The sequence below is a fragment of the Canis lupus genome, chromosome 3 (genome assembly GCF_011100685.1).
Source record: "Canis lupus familiaris isolate Mischka breed German Shepherd chromosome 3, alternate assembly UU_Cfam_GSD_1.0, whole genome shotgun sequence".
NCBI lineage: Eukaryota > Metazoa > Chordata > Mammalia > Carnivora > Canidae > Canis > Canis lupus.
Genome location: NC_049224.1, coordinates 57,398,818 through 57,418,130, shown reverse-complemented (window position 1 = coordinate 57,418,130; position 19,313 = coordinate 57,398,818). Strand labels below are relative to the sequence as shown.

At 49.5% G+C, this 19,313-nt stretch overlaps 1 protein-coding gene across 1 annotated transcript in view; it reads left to right on the top strand.

Annotated features, from left to right (window-relative positions):
* Positions 1-10,754: 10,754 nt before the first annotated feature.
* Positions 10,755-19,313, top strand: part of ABHD17C (abhydrolase domain containing 17C, depalmitoylase) — a 47,759-nt gene continuing 39,200 nt past the window's right edge. The window contains exon 1 of the mRNA XM_038532997.1: positions 10,755-11,395. Coding sequence (XP_038388925.1) covers positions 10,794-11,395 — 602 coding nt within the window. The 5' untranslated portion in view covers positions 10,755-10,793. The remainder of the gene's footprint in view (positions 11,396-19,313) is intronic.

Sequence of the window (19,313 nt, the reverse complement as noted above, 5' to 3'; positions counted from 1 at the left end):
AGAGATGAAAGCTGATAGAATGAGAAGTTTCTAGAATAATTCTGGAGGTGATGGGTCAATGGCAGTAGTGGAGGGATTTATCTTAGGAGGGGAAAAAAATACTCTTTGTACTGTGCTCTTTGCTTAGAATGACCCCTTGTACCTTCAAAGCCCAGCTCAGAGCAGGTGTCTACCACCGGCCCCACACAGCAGCAAATTATTCTGTATTCTTGGAGCACTTTCTGCATTTCTTGTGTTATCGTTCTTTTTATTTTATTAATTTATTCATGAGAGACACACACAGAGAGAGGCATCCCTCGTGTCACTGCTATCATGAGGGTTATACAACATCTACGAGAGTCATTTCTGTAAGATTCTCTCCCCCTGACAGCAAGACCATGTCTCATTCAATTTTTGACCTTTTTGTAAGACCCGTACAGCTCCTGGAAAATACTGTATTTATTTAGATGAATTACACTCTACCTTTTTACAAAAATGATTTAAGAAAGCTTATAGGAATATCAAAATTTTAAGTTAGTATAACAGTGGGGATTTAGGGAAGCCTGGGTGGCTCAGCAGTTGGGCGCCTGCCTTTGGTTCAGGTTGTGATCCTGGGATCCAGGATCGAGTCCCGCATTGGGCTACCTGCAGGGAGCCTGCTTCTCCCTCTGCCCGTGCATCTGCCACTCTCTCTCTCTCTCTCTGTCTCTCATGAAAAAATAAATAAATCTTTTTTTTTAAAAAAAGAAATAAAAAAGTGGGAATTTAAAATTAAAGGGAAAAAGCCAGAGAGGCCACAAAACAGAATAAAAACCAAACCATGCTTGCAAATGATCACCCACACAGCAGCTTTGAAAAGGGCAGCATGTGGCTCTGAGCTTTCCAGCAGCCAATGTAAAAGGACCAAATCTGGACCATAGTATTCACAGTGTTCATTGGAAGTGAGTGGATAACAGAGGGACATTTAGTCACTCAAGTCTTTCTGGCATCAAGCTTAAATGCAAACTTCTTCCAACGGGTTCTAATAAAGACGGTCTTACGGGGCATGATGCAAAATGTTCCTTTTCCTGTTATCTAGTGCTATGTAGCAAATCGCTCCAAAGCTTGGCAGCCCAGGCGATCTAACATCCCTCATTGTTCTCAGGGGTCAACGGGCTTTAGCTGGGTGGGTCCCGCATGAGGTCCTTCCTAAGCTGAGTCAGCTGGTGGCCAAGGCTGACACCATCTAAAGGCTTCTGCTCTGACATCTGGTGTCTGACAGCTGGTTGGAAGGGCCAGAGGGTGCTCTGACATCTCTGTCCAGAAGGGTAGCATGAGTGTCCTCACAGCATGGCAGCTGGCTTTCCCCAAAGGAGACAGAGGAAGAGAGCCAGACAGAAGCTGGGAGGCTTGGCATCCAGCCCGAGAAGCCTCCCAGAATCACATCTACCAGGTTCTGCTACGCAAAGCCATCGCTGGTGAACCCAAATTCAAGGGGGTGCAGGAACAGAACGGATCTCTGTGCTGCAGAGCTGGGGCTGGTGAATCAGAGTAAGAATGTGTAGATTAAGACAAGCTCAAGGATGCCCAGGCCACCGCCCTATGAGTCGGTCAGTAACTCTCTGGGCAACCGGGTTCCCCGCTTTGGGGACCTGAAAACCAGGGTCATCTTGATTAAGGGCATAGTTGCAGTATCCTGACACCCAGGCAGTAAAGTCATAAGACTTACCACTCACAAAGCCTGGGGGGGGGGGCAGGGAGGGTGCACTGGGCTGTTTCTGAGGGGCTGGGGTTTCATGGGCTGCACAACTGTTTGCCTTCATGACTTTTGAGCTCTTATCAGATTACAAAGTACTGTTTTCCTTGGAGGTGCGGTCACTCCCTTTTACAGATGGGGTGACCAGAGTTCAGAGACGTACTCTGCCCAAGGGGGCAACCGTGGACTTGAACCCCATCTCCATCCACTGAACTAAGCAGCCTCCCATCCTACTATACTTAGCAATAGAAAAGCAGTTTTCAGGGGTGCCTGAGTGGCTCAGTGGGTGAAGCATCTGCCTTCAGCTCAGGTCATGATCCCAGGGTCCTGGGATCCAGCCCCACGTCAGGCTCCCTGCTCAATGGGGAGCCTGTTTCTCCCCCTCCCTCAGCCTGCTGCTCCCCCTGCTTGTGCTCTCTGTCAAATAAATACAGTGTTTTTTAAAAAGCAGTTTTTAAAAATTAAAAGATCTGGATATCCCCACTCTTCACTGATTTGAATAGATGCTCGATAATGTTTTGTTAAATATTTGATCTACCCAGGGTAGGGACACAGCAAAGCAGGCACCATAGAGGGACAACATATGGTGGAGGGTGCAACACACGATTAAGGTGCCAGGAATCTGACTGACATGAATTACTGTCCATGAGGCCACTCTGGGCTGTTTGACCAAGGAAGGGGTGTGCAACGAGAGAATGTGCAGGGAAGACAGGGGTCAGAAAAAGGAAGAGGAAGCTGCAGGCAGGGAAGGGAACCACAACCTCCAGAAATGAGTGAGTGCCACCCGATGACATGGTCCAGGGGATGACAGCAGTGGAGGAGCAGGGAGAGAGACGTCAGGAGCCAGGAGCCAGCAGAGGACGGAGAGTCCAGGCTCTTCATCCCAAGTGCTGTCACTGTTACACTGTCACTGAGCACCAGCTTCATCACCATCAGGAAAGGAAGTCAGAGAAGGGTGGAGAGGAAGAGAGGGAGCCATCACAAGAAACATCACAGACAAGATATGCATTCCAGGGCGGGGCAGGTCCTACAATCAGATAATACAGGCTCCAAAGGAGGGCAAGGAAAACAGGTCCTCCAGTATCTCATCCGCCTCTGTCTTTGCTGCAGGAAGGAGCACATTTCTGGAGCATAGTAGGTCTTAGCAGAGCTCCACAGATCTCAGTTGTAATAACATTATTTTATTCCCATGTGAACGGGACATTAATCTTTGGGATGGTGATTTTTGATGTATCTTCAAACAGCTAGAACATCTTCATTACTTTTAAGTATTTTCTTTCCTCTTTTTTTTTTTTCCTGTTTGGCTTTATTATTCCCTCTTCATTATAAAAATAATACATGCCCAGAACTTATAGATTATACACAGACACCAGGGAACCCCCAGTGGCTCAGCGGTTTAGTGCCGCCTTCAGCCAAGGGTGTGATCCTGGAGACCTGGGATCGAGTCCCACGTCAGGCTCCCTGCATGGCTCTCTGCCTGTGTCTGTGCCTCTCGCTCTGTGTCTCTCGTGAATAAATAAATAAAAATCTTTAAAAAAAAAAAAAAGATTATACACAGACAACAGAAACAAATGACCAACCAAATCAAAACAAAATCTCTATAATGTCACTGGCTGGGGATAGATAGTTTCCCTCCCCCCCCCACCCCGGGCTTAAATTTTGACATCCATGTTGTTGTACATATTTTGTGCTCTGTTTTTATTCAACCTATTATAGATATTTTCCTATGATACTAAATGTGGTCTTTCAATTCCTGTTTTAATGGCACATATCAGTCTATTGTCCGAACATGCTATCACTTACTTCTGGCTTTGATTTTTTTCCTTTGCTATTATAAACTATGCTGTCATCAACATCCTACTATTTAGAATCTATGTGCAAAACAAAGTATTTCCTTCGGCTACATTCTGACCAGAATTACTTGATTGTAGATGCTGTATGCTTGTCTTTTGATTACATATTGTCAAATTTCCTTGTAGAAAAATGATATCAATTAACACTCCCACCAGAAACTTGCAGGTCAGAGTACTTACTTTTCCACATCATATCCCACAGAGTACCAGGGGGGTCTTTCATCCTTTAAAAAAATTTTGGGATCAATGTAAGACGGTTAAAAATACATTTTTTAAAAATTTGTTGTTTTTTGTTTTTTGTTTTTTTAACTAAAGAGTCTGGGGGCAGGGTGATTTAGTCGGTTGAGCATCTGTCTTTGGTTCAGGTCATGATTCTGGGGTCCTGGGATTAGTTCTGCACTAGGCTCCCTGCTCAGTGGATAGTGATTTTTGATGTATCTTAAAACAGCTAGAACATCTCTAGCCCCTCTACCCCTCCCCCTCCATGTGCAAACTCCCCTACTCTCTCTCTCTCTCTTTTTTTTAAGATTTTATTTATTTATTCACAGACACAGAGAGAGAGGCAGAGACACAGGCAGAGGAAGAGGGAGAGGGAGAAGGAGGCTCCATGCAGGGAGCCCGATGCGGGACTCGATCCCAGGTCTCCAGGATCACACCCCAGGCTGCAGGCGGCGCCAAACCGCTGCGCCACCGGGGCTGCCCTCCCCTACTCTCTCTTAAATAAATAAATAAAATCTTAAAAAAAACAACTAAAGAGTCTAATCCCTTTTTCATAGAGTACTTATAGGCTACTTTAATAAAATGCTTGTCCGTGTATTTTGCCCATTTTCCCTGTTGGGGTGTTTTTTTAAAAGTTTCTTTTTTTTTTTTTCAATTAAAAACATTTTGTTTAAGCAGGCTCCATGCCAGTGTAGAGCCCAACTTGGGGACTGAACTCAAGGCCCTGATATCATGACCTGAGCTGAGTTCAGAGTTGGATGCTTAACAGACTAAGCCACCTGGGTACTCTAGAGTGTTTTATTTTAAATGAACTTGCAGTAAATATTTTTGCCTAATTTTTCATCATTTTGAAGAACAAAAGATGTAAATTTTTTAGTATGAAGAATCTCAAACTTTCATCTAAAGTAGAGAATAACACATAGCCTCATGTGCCCATCAACTCATCACTGAAATGCCTCAATTATCAAATCACAGCTTATCAATTTTGCTTCATGTTTATCTCCCTTCCTCTCCTTTTTCCCCAGGTTTTTTTGAGCACATCTTCCATATCACATCATTTCATCTGTAGATATTTCAGCGTTCTGAAAACAGAAAACTTATGTAGTCAATCACTGACTTTTTTTCTTTTGTGGTTTTGCCTTTGATATTATGCTCAAAATAGCATGAATTTTCATTTTGATTTTTTTAAAAGATCTTATTTATTCATTAGAGACACACAGAGAGAGGCAGAGACACAGGCAGAGGGAGAAGCAGGCTCCCTGCAGGGAGCCCAATGAGGGACTTGATCACGACCTGAGCTAAAGGCAGACACCTACTGAGCCACCCAGGTGCCCCTGTAAAATTTCATTTCTATTTTCCAGTTATCTTTTGGTTTCATTAAAAAACATCCTTGATTTTTTTGATCCATCCAGTAAATACTTATAAGCGGCTAGGTCATTTTGGTTCCTCTGCATAGTCTGATGCTGGTATTACTTTTTTTTTTTTTTTTTTGGTGTTATTATTTTGTAAAGTATGTTTTTAGTATTTGTTATTGTAAATTTCCCTGGAATAACACTACAGATGAATCACTCTTGTACACTGTTTTAATATGTAGCTATTCAAAATTCTGGGGAAAAAAAAAACCACCTTAAAACTAATGCCATGGGGTATTACTCTTTATCACCTTCAAATTAGATTTACAAACTCAGCATATAAAAGGCCATTCCCACTTTCTGTTTAGAAAAAATTACTTTTTTAATGTTGTCTATTACATCTTTGCATATTTTTAAAAAGTGATTAGAAATGACCAGCAATTGAATTCCAGTCAGTTGGCAAACACCTTTTGAGCTCCTATGACGTGGTGGGACATAATGTTTGGTGCTAATTATATAGAGTGGAACCAGACAGTCACAGTTCCCATCTTCAGCAGTTCACCACGTCCAAATTGTGCGATCAGTTTCAGGAGCGCTGGAGCTCCCGTGAGCAGTCCAGGCTAAGGGCGGGACTCGTGCCAAAGGCGGGTTTGAAGATACAGTCATCCAGGCAACGGATGGAACTGTGAAAACACACATATGTGGGCGGCTGGTGTTTTATTTCTTTCAATCCTTATCTCTTGCAGTGCTTTCTAAGCATCCTGTAGATCCATGAGCTCATCCTGTAGATCCGTGAGCTCTCCCCAGCTGGATTCCAGCGACTCCATTTTCAACACTTTTTTTTTTTTTTTTTTTTTTTTTCATTTTCAACACTTTTGATAAGGGCCCTTGGGCTGAAAAAGGTTCTGGGAAAAGACATTTTGCCTCCAAAAGCTCTTATCTGATCGGCAGGCCCCTTTCCCTACTGAACCCTGGCATAGGTTCCCTGGAAAAGCCTCAAAGTGTCATGTATGCTATTTTTTAACCCGAAATTATAAGCTTCCGCCACTTGACATTTCAGATGTGTTAGTTTAATAGATATCTCCTCCAAAATCTATCCCACCTTTAGTTATACTTTAATATTTTTCTATGGGAAATAAGCAGAATCCAGGCATAAACTGTTTCACTGTTGAACAACACAATACTCTTTGTCCTCACTGAGATAGGGGAGAACAGTGTAAAATCTTTTAATCTCTGATGGGGATTCCTCATCACCACATCAGGTTACAGTAACAAAATATCTAACTACAAGGACAAAGCAGTTTATTTTTCTCACCTAACAAGAAGCCCTGACAAAGGCAGGCCACGAAGCCTCTAGCTTCTCATCTCTTGTTCACCACCTTCAGCGATGAAATTCACCCTCATGGTTGCAAGGTGGCTGCTGTGGCTCCAATAATTCCTGCAACCAGAGTGGGAAGAAAGGGAGGGGGCAAAGGCAAACATTATGGATGAGCTTGGCTCTGTTAGTCTGTCCCCTCACAAAGTTCTCCACTTAGAGACTATTGGCCAGAACCAAGCCACAGGGCTGTTCTCACAGTGGGGGAGGTGCGATGACTGTGCCTCTGAACTGGGAACATTGTCACCCAGAACAAACTCTAGCTCTGGGAGTAAGCAGGATGGGGGGATGCTACAGCTCCTCAGCTAGAGGACAGGCAGTAGCTAGAAACCCACCGTGATGCCATGTTGGCTTCGGATTGCTCTGTATCTTCTTCAAAGCCTGTACTGATAGTAATGCGCAAGGCAGAAGAAACGGGCTTATCCCCTGGTGCACTCATCAAAACACCCATTCATTCTTTATCACTTTAATTAATATTTACTGAGCATTTTCTCTCTGCCAGGCATGGATGGTGGGGAAAGGGTGGGGGAGCAGTGGTGACCACAATAAACACAATCCTTGCCTTCACAGAGCATCCGCCCCTATATTAAGAGAAAAGTAAAACAGGCCATTTATTTTAGATTTCTCTTTTACTGTGCATCTAAATAACCAGATTCATTTTTAAAGCATGAATATCCTTCTCTTATGATCAGTTAAAAATGATCATTCTCAGGGCACCTGGGTGGCTCACTGGGTTAAGTGTCTGCTTTCTGCTCAGGCGAAGCCTAGCCTCAGGATCCCTTGCCCATTCTTCCTCTCCCACTCCCACTCCCCTGCTTGTGCTCTCTCTCGCTCTCTGTCAAATAAATAAATAAAACCTTAAAAAAATAAAATAAATAAAAATGAGCATTCTCCTCTATACTGTTGATACAGTTTTACTTTTATAAACTGAGTTAGATCTTGAGCAGCTCGACATTGGGCAGATCAATGTGGAAGAAAAGTTTGGTGTGGAAAGGGCCAATTAAATAACAAACTGGCAGATTTAGTTCCTGGGAATATTGTTCGGGTTACCAGTTCTGGCTGGTTTAGCAGGATGCAGTTGTGCCAACTTGCAGATCAGTCCTGGAGCTTCCTGAGGGCAGGAGGGCTGTGTCCTGGCCACCTCTGCATCCCCCAGATCCACAGTGACCGACTCGTGGTTAAGCACCTACCTAGTAAATATGTCTGCTGACCCAAACTCAAAGTTAGACCTTTCTCTACAAGAAGGTGAGAAGCCACACAGAAATTCCCTAGGGTCAAAACAAACAGCTAGTAATCCCTGACCTTTGCATTTTACAGGAAAAATGTATTCCCTCTGTGTTGCCCGTGAAAGTTTTCCTATCAGTATGGCAAGGCACACTGATGCATCAGTTGCTGGTGTGTTGGAGGTGTGCTGAGATATTGAACCCCTTAGGCCCGGGGAGGCCTAGCCCCGGAGCAGCACTAACTTTACCACGACTATGTGTAGCTCAAGGTACAAAATGTTCAGTAGCTCTGCTCTACGGCACCCGACTTTAGGGTCTCGATTTAACATTCACACAAGCCTGAGACGACACAGCTGTCTGAAGAAAGGTGGCTGTTTCGGTCCACCTCTGTGTCCCTTCTAAAAGCCAAATTTTTAATTATTTACTTATTTATGCACTGGTATTCCACTGTCTGACCTTCTGCAAATCCTTTGTGGAACAAGGCAAGGCATAAATAAGTATCTGGCTCTTTCATTTTCTGGATGATGTTAACACTGCTACAGGCCATCTAGAACACTGAGCTGTCTTTCCCATCAGCCACGTAGAGGACACCCCCTTGAGGCTCTGGCCACAGTGCCCTACTATGTATGAACTTCCTGCTACTCAACTCCTGCCAAGACAGGTGAGAGAGTGGTATTTAAGGAAGATGAATGGGCCTGCTAGATACCCTGTCATCTCTGTTCCTAGAGTCCTATTCCTATTCTGACTTTGATTAGGACTATCACCTTAGCTCCCCACAGAAACACCACCATTGAGCCAAGATTGAAGATACTCTCCTTAGCTTTTATGGGGAGTGGATGTTTTATTTTTTTTCTTTGAAGGCATCTGTGAAACTGTTCTAAATCTTCTCCTGAGGCTCTAATTAGATTGTAAGGTTCTTGAGAGAAGGGACAGTCTTACTCATCTTTGTAACTGTTGCACAAAAAATATCTTGGGTGCTATGAGCATAAAAAAATTACATAATATATACACAAAAATTGAATACAAGAAGCAGAGTATAGATCTAAGCAGAGTGCACAGAAGTGTACCAACTTACAAACCTTTTTAAACAAGGAAACCCAATCCTATGAAGCTAAAAATCTGGTTTTAGGCAAAGCTTCACCAAGTGTGAATAACTTTAAAATAGACTAAGAAATACTTTGTCGGCCTGCTTTACCAACTGGGTTTTCTCTGAACTTTTTAGATCATTCAAAAATGTCTAAAATTATTTCAGTGAAGAAATGGTCTTTTAAAACCAGGTCCTGAAGGTTAATGCAATCTGGATAGGCAAATTCATCTAGATCTCCTCCTATTAAAGCCACAACAAAAGCTAAAATTCTCAGGACGTGTTACTTGAAACAACAGGTCCAGGGCTGAGATGCTGCCAACTTCCATGTCTCTAGCTGCCCTGCTGGCAGTCCGGGAAGGGGACCTCCTGTCCATTCCTGAAAGGAAGTTCAGTTGCCAAATCAGAAGGCAAAAAAAGGAGTATGGAAGGCTCAGTGAAATTGGCACCAGAGCATGCTCAGTTTCAGGCACTGAGAGTTATATTTGAAAAAAAGAAAAATCATTTAAAGGTGAGCGCCAAGAAGACAGTGGATTTAAATCATTTTAAGAAATCTTTCATGATTAAGACCGCTTAAAAATCTTGGACCCAAAACACGTCTAGAGAAACTACCCCTGTAGAAGACACCTAGAAAACCCACTGCAGGCGGCACCAGAACGGACAAGCTCACAGGGTACCCTCCTAGGTGCGGAGCAGCCCTGATTCCTGCAGACACAGGGATGTCCTGCAGAAAGGCCCAATCATGCCCCTAGGGAGGTAACAACGTGGCTCCACATGCAGAAACGACTTCCTGAAACGGGGACATGCGGCGCTGGGCGTCCTCACCCTCAACAGCAGCAGCCCTCGTGCTGAGACGTGAGGGAGAGGCAGCTCAGGAAGCCCAGATGCCAAGAGCCAAATACTGCAGGTACATGCCCATGCTCCTCCACCCATTAATGTTCTTTTCAGGAGATTCCCAAGAACCTCTATGCACTGTGGAACTTGGATTTGGAGAAGGGAGCGAAGAGTGAGGGCAACAGTTCGTGCAGGAGGATGCCCCCACCACCTGCGCGATCCCTTCAGCGGATGGGCCCCGTGCAGACCCTGGAGGAGACAGGGGCATGCTGGGGACCTGAGGCTCCTCTGGGCCCCGTGCGTCCCGGGGACGGCCCGTGCTGCCCAGGCCCGGGAGGGGGCGCGGGCACCTGCCCGCGCCCCCTCCAAGCTCCCCTGTGGGGTGGGCCCAGCAGTCTGCAAGCAGACCCCAGAGTAGGGGCGTCCCGGGGACCTGAGGTTCCTCTGCGCGCGCCTCCCAGGCCCAGCAGGAGCTCGCCGCCTCTCCAGGCTCCGCTGTGGGGTGAGCCCAGCTGCCAGCGAGCAGACCTGGAGCAGGGGCGTCCTGGGGACCTTTGTCTCCTCTGGGCCCCCGCGCGTCCCGGGGACGGGCCGTGCTCCCCAGGTCCAGCAGGTGCCCGCGCCCCCTCCAGGCTCCCCTGAGGGGTGGGCCCAGCAGTCTGCAAGCAGACCCCAGAGTAGGGGGGTCCCGGGGACCTGAGGCTCCCCCGCGCCCCCCCCAGGCCCGGCAGGTGCCCGCCCCCCCTCCCACGGCCCCAAGCCCGGCAGGTGCCCGCGGTCCCTCCAGGCCCAGCAGGTGCCCGCGGCCGTGGGGGGAGGGGTCGCCGAGCCCCGCCCCGGTGGCGGGCCGGGCGCCGAGTCCCCGCGGAGGCGGCGGCGCGCGATAACCCGGAAGTGGCGGCGGCGGCGGCGGCGGGCGCGGGGCGGGGCGGGGCGGGGGGCGGCGCGCTGGAGCCATGGCCGCCGCCGCCGGCTTTGTGTGCCGCGTGCGGGCCCGGGCCGCCCGCTCCTCCGCCCGGTCGCGGGGCCGCCGCTGACCCGCCCCGGCTCGCAGCGCCGCGCCCGGGCCCCGCCTCCCGCCCCGCCCCGCCTCCGCCTGCGCCGCCCGCCCGGCCGCCGGCGGGCTCCAGGCCGCCCCGATGCCCGAGCCAGGCCCCAGGATGAACGGCTTCTCGCTGGGCGAGCTGTGCTGGCTCTTCTGCTGCCCGCCCTGCCCGAGCCGCATCGCCGCCAAGCTGGCCTTCCTGCCGCCCGAGCCCACCTACACGGTGCTGGCGCCCGAGCAGCGCGGCCCCGCGCCCGCCCCGGCCCCCGCCGCCGCCGCCGCCGCCGCCGCCGCCGCCGCCCCCGCCCCCGCCGCGGCCCAGCCGGCGCCGCAGCAGCCCGAGGAGGGCGCGGGCCCCGGCGCGTGCAGCCTGCACCTGAGCGAGCGCGCCGACTGGCAGTACTCGCAGCGCGAGCTGGACGCCGTCGAGGTCTTCTTCTCGCGCACGGCCCGGGACAACCGGCTCGGCTGCATGTTCGTGCGCTGCGCGCCCTCCAGCCGCTACACGCTGCTCTTCTCGCACGGCAACGCGGTCGACCTGGGCCAGATGTGCAGCTTCTACATCGGCCTGGGCTCGCGCATCAACTGCAACATCTTCTCCTACGACTACTCGGGCTACGGCGTCAGCTCGGGCAAGCCCTCCGAGAAGAACCTGTACGCCGACATCGACGCCGCGTGGCAGGCGCTGCGCACCCGGTGAGCCGGCGGGGGGCCCGGGGGGCCGGGGGGGCGGGGGCCCCTCCTCCTCCCCCCGGGCTGCGCGCCAGCAGGGCCCCTCCCGCCCCCGCCCAGGCCGCTGTGGATTCGCGTCTCTTCCCCACCCCTGGCCGCCTCCCGCCCCCTCCCCAGGTGCCCCCCCCCCCCCGCCCTCCGCTCCCTGCTGCGCTCCGACCCGGGGTGAGCCTGTTGGGGCACGCCCCGGTGCCTCCGGGCCCCCGGCGGCCCTTTGTGGCTCTGGTCAGCGCCAGCGGCGGCGTGGGGTGCTCCAGCGCGGGGCAGGAGCAAGTTGGTTCGCGCTGAGTTTGTGCGAGCCGGCCGCCACAGCCCGAAGGCCCGCAGACCCAGGTGACCTTGGGCAAGGCCCCGGAGCCCGTGGACCTCGGGCTGCTGCGCTGTGTGATCAGGGGCCCGTGCCGCGGTGGAGGGAGGTCTGCGGGGCGCATGGGTGGGCTGCCCGGAGGGGCCTGAGGGGCCTGGAGGGGCGATGGGGGTGAAGTCTGCCTCCTGCTAGGCAGAGGAGCTGGCACCCTGCGGGCCGGAGGTCAGCTGCTGGCTGGCGGCCTGGCACCTTCCACAGAGCTCAGGAACAAGCCCGCGAGCAGTGGGAGTCTTACGTGGTGGGGTTAGGGGAATCGCCTGACCTTGAATTAGCATTCGCGGAAGGACTGGAAAGTATTTATTGAGGAAGGGCCTTTGATGTAGAAGGCCCAAATGGCAGGCATGGTTCCCGGGCCCTGGGTCAGATCCTCAACGAAGGCACACATCTGGCAGGTGGGCAGGTCACCTCACCTGTTTGTGCTCTAGGTTTGGTATTTGTGACTTTTCCCCACCTGCCCCGGAGCAATGATGGTGAAAAAAACTGAGATCATGTCTATAATGACATCTGATTTCTTCCATGGGAAGAGTCCCCAGAGTCAGTGCAGTTGGCAGGCTTCTGGCAATGGGCACTTAAATGTTTTTATCTAGAATGTGTTTACTTGGCTTATGCATGTCGCCAACATGAATGATTTTGTCTCCTTTTGTATTCTTATGAGCCTATGCTCATAAGTTACCCTTTGTCTTTCTGGGAAAATGCCTTGTCCAACAGGAATGTATTTAGGCTTTAATATACATTGTTATCTGTGTTCTCTTGGAGTCCAGAAGGACTTCATTTGGATGATAAGTTTTCGAAAATGGTTTGGGCAGATCAGAATATATCATACGTAGATACACTGAATCCAGATCCACAAGTAGTTGAATGCCACCTGTTCCAGTAAAGGGTTTCAAAACTGTGTGTCCTACACAGTCAACACATTGCTGTCACATACTGTTGCTAAAGGTATTAAGAAATAAGGGTTGGCATTAAATATTTTTAAAATGAAACGTTAAAATCCTATCTTGAGTATCAGGATGTGAGAATTTAAGTAGACCATTGTTCCTATGTGTGCATAACTATGTTAGAAGGAAAGTCTTTCATATGGGAGGCAAGCCCTTTGCCCTGAATATACAGGTGTGGCTGTGTTACAAAGTATGCTAGAGGTAGTTATTTCCTGGAGACTTTTGTCATATTTTGATTAATTAAGGGCATTGTTTTTGGATAAACGCTTCAATTGTGGAACATCTGAGGATACATCTAAATTACACCTACTGTTTATTTAATTTTACATTAGAATTCACATCTAGATTGATTCGCGCATCTGTAAAATGGGTATAGAATGTAAGAGCTACAATGAGAGTCTTAGAATATGAAGAAACTTACAAATCATTTTGCCCTGTGCTTTCCACTGTTTGGACAGTGACCCCCCAGTAACACACACATGTCGTGTCTTGATCAAGCACACACATATACATCAATATCTGTCTGTACACGTTTGTGACTGAAGCAAATGTTTCACAAAACCGTATTTTTTCCATGGGCGATGTGCATGGCATAATCCGTCTTATTTCACATTAAAAAAAAAAAAAAAGAAAAAAGATGAAGAAGAATGTGGGTTGCTAGCCACTGGATTTATTTCCTAACTTCTGGACACTTCTCTTGTGCATCCACCTTGTCTGGTGGAGGCCTAGGGAAGGTCATCTCACGGTGGACCAGCAGCAGGTCTCTTGGCTGCTGCTTGCATGCTCTTTCCCTCCACCCCATGCAGACCTATTTATCAGATTTCTCAAGAGGTGCATTTATGTGTGTCAGTTGTTCTAATGACAGAGGAGTTACTGATTCCGGTCCCCTCACTGCCTGCGTGCAGCCGGCGCTCTCATTCTCTGTAGCTCCTGTGCCTTACCCTTGCTTGGAAGGTGCCCTGTTCTTTGCCCACTTATGGCTCTGTCTGTCCTTGCCCAGACAGGGGTGCCTTCCACCACAGGTACCCGTTCTGAGGCTGGGTTAGACCCCACTGCCCACCTCTGCCCCTGCCGTGTCGTCTTTGGGGTCCTCTTTTCTGAGGTCCTCTCGGTTAAGCACGCTGCTCAAGATCCTGGAGGAAGAGACTGCCTAGTTTTGTGTGGTCTCCATCTCCAGACTTGGGTTGGCTCCCAGGAGGACTGTGGGTCAGGTGTGTGTGTCCATGCCGTACATCCCCCAGAGCACCTGGCCCCGGGGCTGGCCCCCCTCCTCAGGATCACCTCTAGCCCCTTTTCCTTGTCGGAAACACTTGATCCCGTCCGGATCCTAATGGGACTCCAAGACCCTCTGTCTTCCTGGGCAGCTGGCGTTCCACCCCTTGACCTGCACTTATACTTTTTTACTATGTCCTGTTATTTAATGGTCTTTCCCACTAAATTGAAAGTCCCTTGAGGCAGGGATTTCGTGTCAACAATGGCTTAGAGTAACAGGTATGCATTAAATATTTGTTTAACAGATGGCACATATGGATGCCCCATGAGTAAATTAATGGGATAAATTTAGTTTTCCTGAGTTGGACTCTTACAGACAAGAGTTGGGTCTTATTTTACTTCCAAAGTTTTAATATCCATGAGTACAACCGCAGAGGGGGAGTGTTATGATGGATTGGCTTGAGGTCTCATCTACTTTGTATCCATTATATCGATGTTCTTGGAACAGGGAAGCGGTTGTATCGAACAGAAGAGTAATGATAACCCTTCCTTTATATTCCTCTCCATCTGTATTCATCCCCTGTCTGCAGCAGCCCCTGTGCGTGCTGTAATGAGCTGCCTGGTCCTTGATGGAGGACTTCCCACGTAGACAATGCTGAGTACGCGTACTACCCACATGCATGGGTGAGGGTAGCACGTCCTCTAAGTGATGTGTGGTGAAGCGGGCAAGTAGTCTAAAATAAAGGTTTGGGGAGAAGTAAACTTGAAGGCAAGAAGGATGTTCATTGCTATTTGGCCAGCAGGTGATCATCTTAAGCATTTGAAAAATTGGCAGGAAAGGTGTGGAATCGAAATAGGTTTGGAGGATCCAGAAAGAGTGTGGTCCCAGCATGGGAGAAGTAAGTTGGTGTCCTAGTCCGTTCAGGCTGCTATAAGGAGATACCACACTGAGTGGCCCAGAGATAACAGAAATTTATCCCTCACGGTTCTGGAGGCTGGAAGTCTGAGATCAGGGCATCAGCATTTCTGGGGTCCATTGAGGACCCTCTTCCTGATTACAGACTGCGGGAACAGTTGTTCTTGGGCTGCTCTTATAAGGGCACTAACTCCACCAGAAGGGCCCCACCCTCCTGACCTAACCACCTGCCAGAAGTCCCACCTCTTAATACCACCACTTTGGGAGTAAGACTTTAACATCTGAATTTTGGGGGAGGGGCTGCAAATATCTAGTCCCCCAGCAGGTGGTGTGGGAACAATGAGAGGAGGTTCTCTACTAGGGAACCTGAGCCTGATTGAAAGCTTGAAGGTTAGGATGTGCTTTACACTGTGTCACATCCCTTGTAAGTGTGTTGTCAATACAGGCAGTCGAGGGAATGCATTAGAATCCCTTAGAAATATTTGTAGAGAGACACTGAAGATCAGTGCAGCCTTATTGGAAAGTGGTGTTGTAACATGAGCCGGGAGGTGATTACTCTGTGTGGGAAGAGCTGCCTATAGGCTTATGATTAAGCCCCTCAGCACCCATCCTCGTCCTCTGGGGGTCTCCTGGGATGCCAGCCAGTGCAGATGTTGTAGAAGGGGGACCTACCCAGGATTCAAGGTGTGAATCAAGCCAATTCACAAGTATAAACCCAAACAAGCAAATGACCCCGAGGATGAGGCGGCAGAGGGGTGGAGAGTATTTTGAAACATTTTCATCTAGAAAGACAAGAGGGGGGCATTTGTGGTTGAGTACATCACCAGTGTTACCTGTGCCTCCAAGGAAGCTGTTGGAACCTTCCATTTGATGCAGAGACTGTGGGAGAGCCAGGCATTTGGTGACAGAGATGCTGACCCCAACAGAGAAAGCAAATGCAGAGAGAAGGAGGAATGATTTTCGGTGCCTCGGAGCCAGAGGCAACTTACAGAAGACGGTTTGTTTGCTTGACCAGCTCGCCGTGAACCGTTAGCCATATGTGTGTGTGTGCTTGTACCAGATGTGAGGGGACGAGGGCAGGGTCCCCTTGAGCATCACTAGCCCCAAACGCTTGCTTGCTTGCTTTTTCTTTTTTGCAAAAGGATGAACTCGATTTTAGAGGCCTTTTTTTTTTTTTTTTTTTTTCCCCTCCAGCCAGAAGGTCTCACACATTTATTCCTGAACCAACTTCCTGGTGTGGAGGCACAGTAACAGAAAAGAATCATTCCCCCAATAGAACACGTCTGTTGTTCAGGCGGTAGGGATGTTCACAGAGTGATAGGATAGGACCACGTGACCCTCATGCAGCTTTGATACATGGGCCACCCCGCGGGCGATGCCGGTGGACCCAGCCTGGTTCTCCTCTAGCGCCTCCTCTTGGAGTTCCGCCTGATTTTATTACCAATTTTCATCCGAATCCACTGGGGAAAGGGACAATTCTGGTTTTGCTTCTTGGCCAGGGGTCGCTTGATCCTCGAAGTCTGGTGAGAAGAAGAGGGACTGCCGGCCACATACACATCCATGGTGGCAAAAAGGAGCGATTTTAGAGGCATTTTGCCTACGTAACTACATGTTGCTGTTTTGTAACTTCTGTGTCTGTGATTCAGAGGATCTGTAGCTAGACAATCAGAAGTCCCAGGAAGGCTATAGTGGGTGCCCTAGGGGTTGGATCTGGCTGCTGGTTGTGAATGCTGTTTATCATTCTGACCTGCAGGAGCAGAGCAGGTCCTTTCCCGGGGAGTCAGAGCACGTCAGAAGCACGTCTTTGCTCCCTGTTCCCTCAGAGGCAATACTGCGGTGCCTTTAAGGGCAGGATGCTTAGGATTTCTACTTGGGTTCGACTGGAGATGAGAAAAACAGAGGTGTTAGAAATAGTGGTGTATACGAGGCAAAAGCTCGGTGGTACTTCTGGAAAGGGGATAGAATACTGGCTTGCAAGTTGAGGCAGCCTATGTGAGATTATCTGCCTGGGAGAGTGTAACCCTTCCAAAGAGACTTGTGGGAGCCCAAGTGGGCGAAGTGTGTTTTGGGGTGTGCAGGCGCCTTATCCTGGGCATCTCTTCCCTGTCCCCTCCAAGTGCACTTGTGCCCTGTGGCTCGCAGGGAGGGTTTTTCTCCGGCCCCAGCACACTCTGAGCTTTCATGTCCTAGTTTCGTAGTAACTTCTCCATGGTTCTGTGTGGAGGGCCCGGCTCTCTCTGGTGCCCCTGGGGCAGAAGATCCCAGGAGCACTGCATGTTTCTGTGTGAATGGGCCACTCCTCCCTGTTTTGTCTTCTGCATGTATTTGTGTTTATTCAGGGAGCTCCTAGGGGCTGGGGCCCTCCATGTGGAAGCGCCTGTTTTCCTCTCTTCTTTCTGGAGGGGTCACTTCAGGGATGTCACCTCGAGGTCACTCAGTGTACCGCTGAGGTTGGGCCTTGCCATCTCCTACCACTTTGGCTCGTCTCCTCTCTGCACATGTCATTTGTCTCCCCTGTTTTGTGTTGGTGATCCCATAGGAGACTCCGGAGCCGGCATAGGGTCCACAGCCTTCGTGGCAGGGCCAGAACACCCCTCTCCATTGTACTTTGCTTAAGCTCATGCTGAGACTATAAATCTCCTCTTGAAGAGGCCTGACGTGTCTGGATACACTTAGGAGATCATTACTTGGCTGTTCGAATGACTTTTTTTTTTTTTTCAGGATTGCTTTAAATAATAGGCTTCCTGATTTGTCTAAGAGATTTAATTTACAAAAGTTAGATAAGCACAGAACCTTTTGAGCTAGGGAAATTAGTTCTGAGGCTGGAACTCCTCCTAGTCCCTCATGTCACCTTGAACAGGGCACATCCCGAGAGAGAGACCGGGACGGGGCCCTATTGCATCCGTCCCCCCCACACTTGCTGGGGTTGGGGGGGAGGGGGCTCTGCTAGCCAGGCTCCTGCCCCTCCTGGTTGAAGGGGGTGTGAGGCCCTGTCTCCACAGAGCTTCAGCCTCCACAGGGCTCACTCTGATAAAAGAGCCTAGCCTTGAAGAGTAGCCCACAGTTGATTCCTTACAGCAAGTCAATAGAACAGGGACACCATTGCCTTTTTGTGACCACATGTGTGGGCTCCCGTGGCCGGGCTGGAGGCCACAGAGGCTATAGGAAAATTGACCTCCCCTCACTCATTCCTCTTGTCTCCTGCCCCATGACCAGTGGCCACTCTGGGATAGTGGGCTGCTGGTGGCCAGTGGCCGGTGGTGTGGACTTGCTCTGAGCGGCACGTGGGGCAGCAGCAAGTGGGCAAGCTAGGTGAAGGCGGCAGAGAAACAGGCCAGGGTGTGCAGGTGTGGCTTCTGAGCCGCTTCACATAGAGGTTCCCAGCTTGAGATGTTGTCGTGATTTATTTCTTCATTGAGGTGATTTACAGCTGTACTGATTTCTGGCTCTTATGTCAGAGGAACAGAGCAACGATCTCTCAAGGGTGACCTCGTAAGGAATGTTCCTGCAAGTCTGAGCTTTCTCCGATGCTTTTGTGGCGAAGGGCAGGGGTTTTCAAGTCCAGCACACCTGAGTTCAGATCCTGCCTGTGACACTCATTGACTGCTTGGCCTCAGGCAAGTTTCCTAACTTGTGGAGCTGTGATGGTGATGGTCAGACTCACTGTGTCAGTGCTAGTAAAATAATATCATCACTGTGTCAGGGGCTCTAATGCAGTGCTTCCCACATCATAAGAGCACCACAAATGGGCTGTTATTATTGTTCACGATCATGAATAAAATTATCAGAGCTGTAATAACGAAATGTTCAGCTCATGCGGAAGGCCAGGCACTTAGATCAGAAGGAACCTTAAAGAACTTGCTTCCTTCCCCTCTCTCTGTAGACATAAACACCCGGGGCAAGCCTGGTTTGGTGACTGGGTGCAAAGGATGGCAGAGATGTCCTGGCTCTGCGCTCGTCCCCCTGGTCTGTGGGAGATTTGTTCTAAGATGGATCGCACCAAACCTGTGTGTGTTGTTTTCTCTTGGGCACACACACCTGTGATCGAGTCGAATGTGTAAACTAGGCACAGTGAGACATGTGCAACGAGAACTCGTAATAAATAGGACACCCGTAGCAGTATCCCATCATGAAGGTTATGTGAACGTGTTCTCCCTCTCAAACTACCTTACCGCACCATACTCCCCCTCCTTCTGAGGGTGGGAGATGATTCAGTGCCTGCACGATGAGGTGACATGTGGTGCATGGCATAGCCATGGTGACGTAGCATGAGGCTGCCCGTGACCTTCTGACGATGCGTCAGGAGGATCATCCACTTCCCGCCTGCGGTTGAGCTGCAGTAACTGGAAACCCAGGCTCGGGGGTATGGGGGTTATTGTATATGCTCCTATAAGGGGCAGAGGCAGTTTGAATTTATTCCTCTGGGCTCTGCGTCTCATGTTGGGGAAC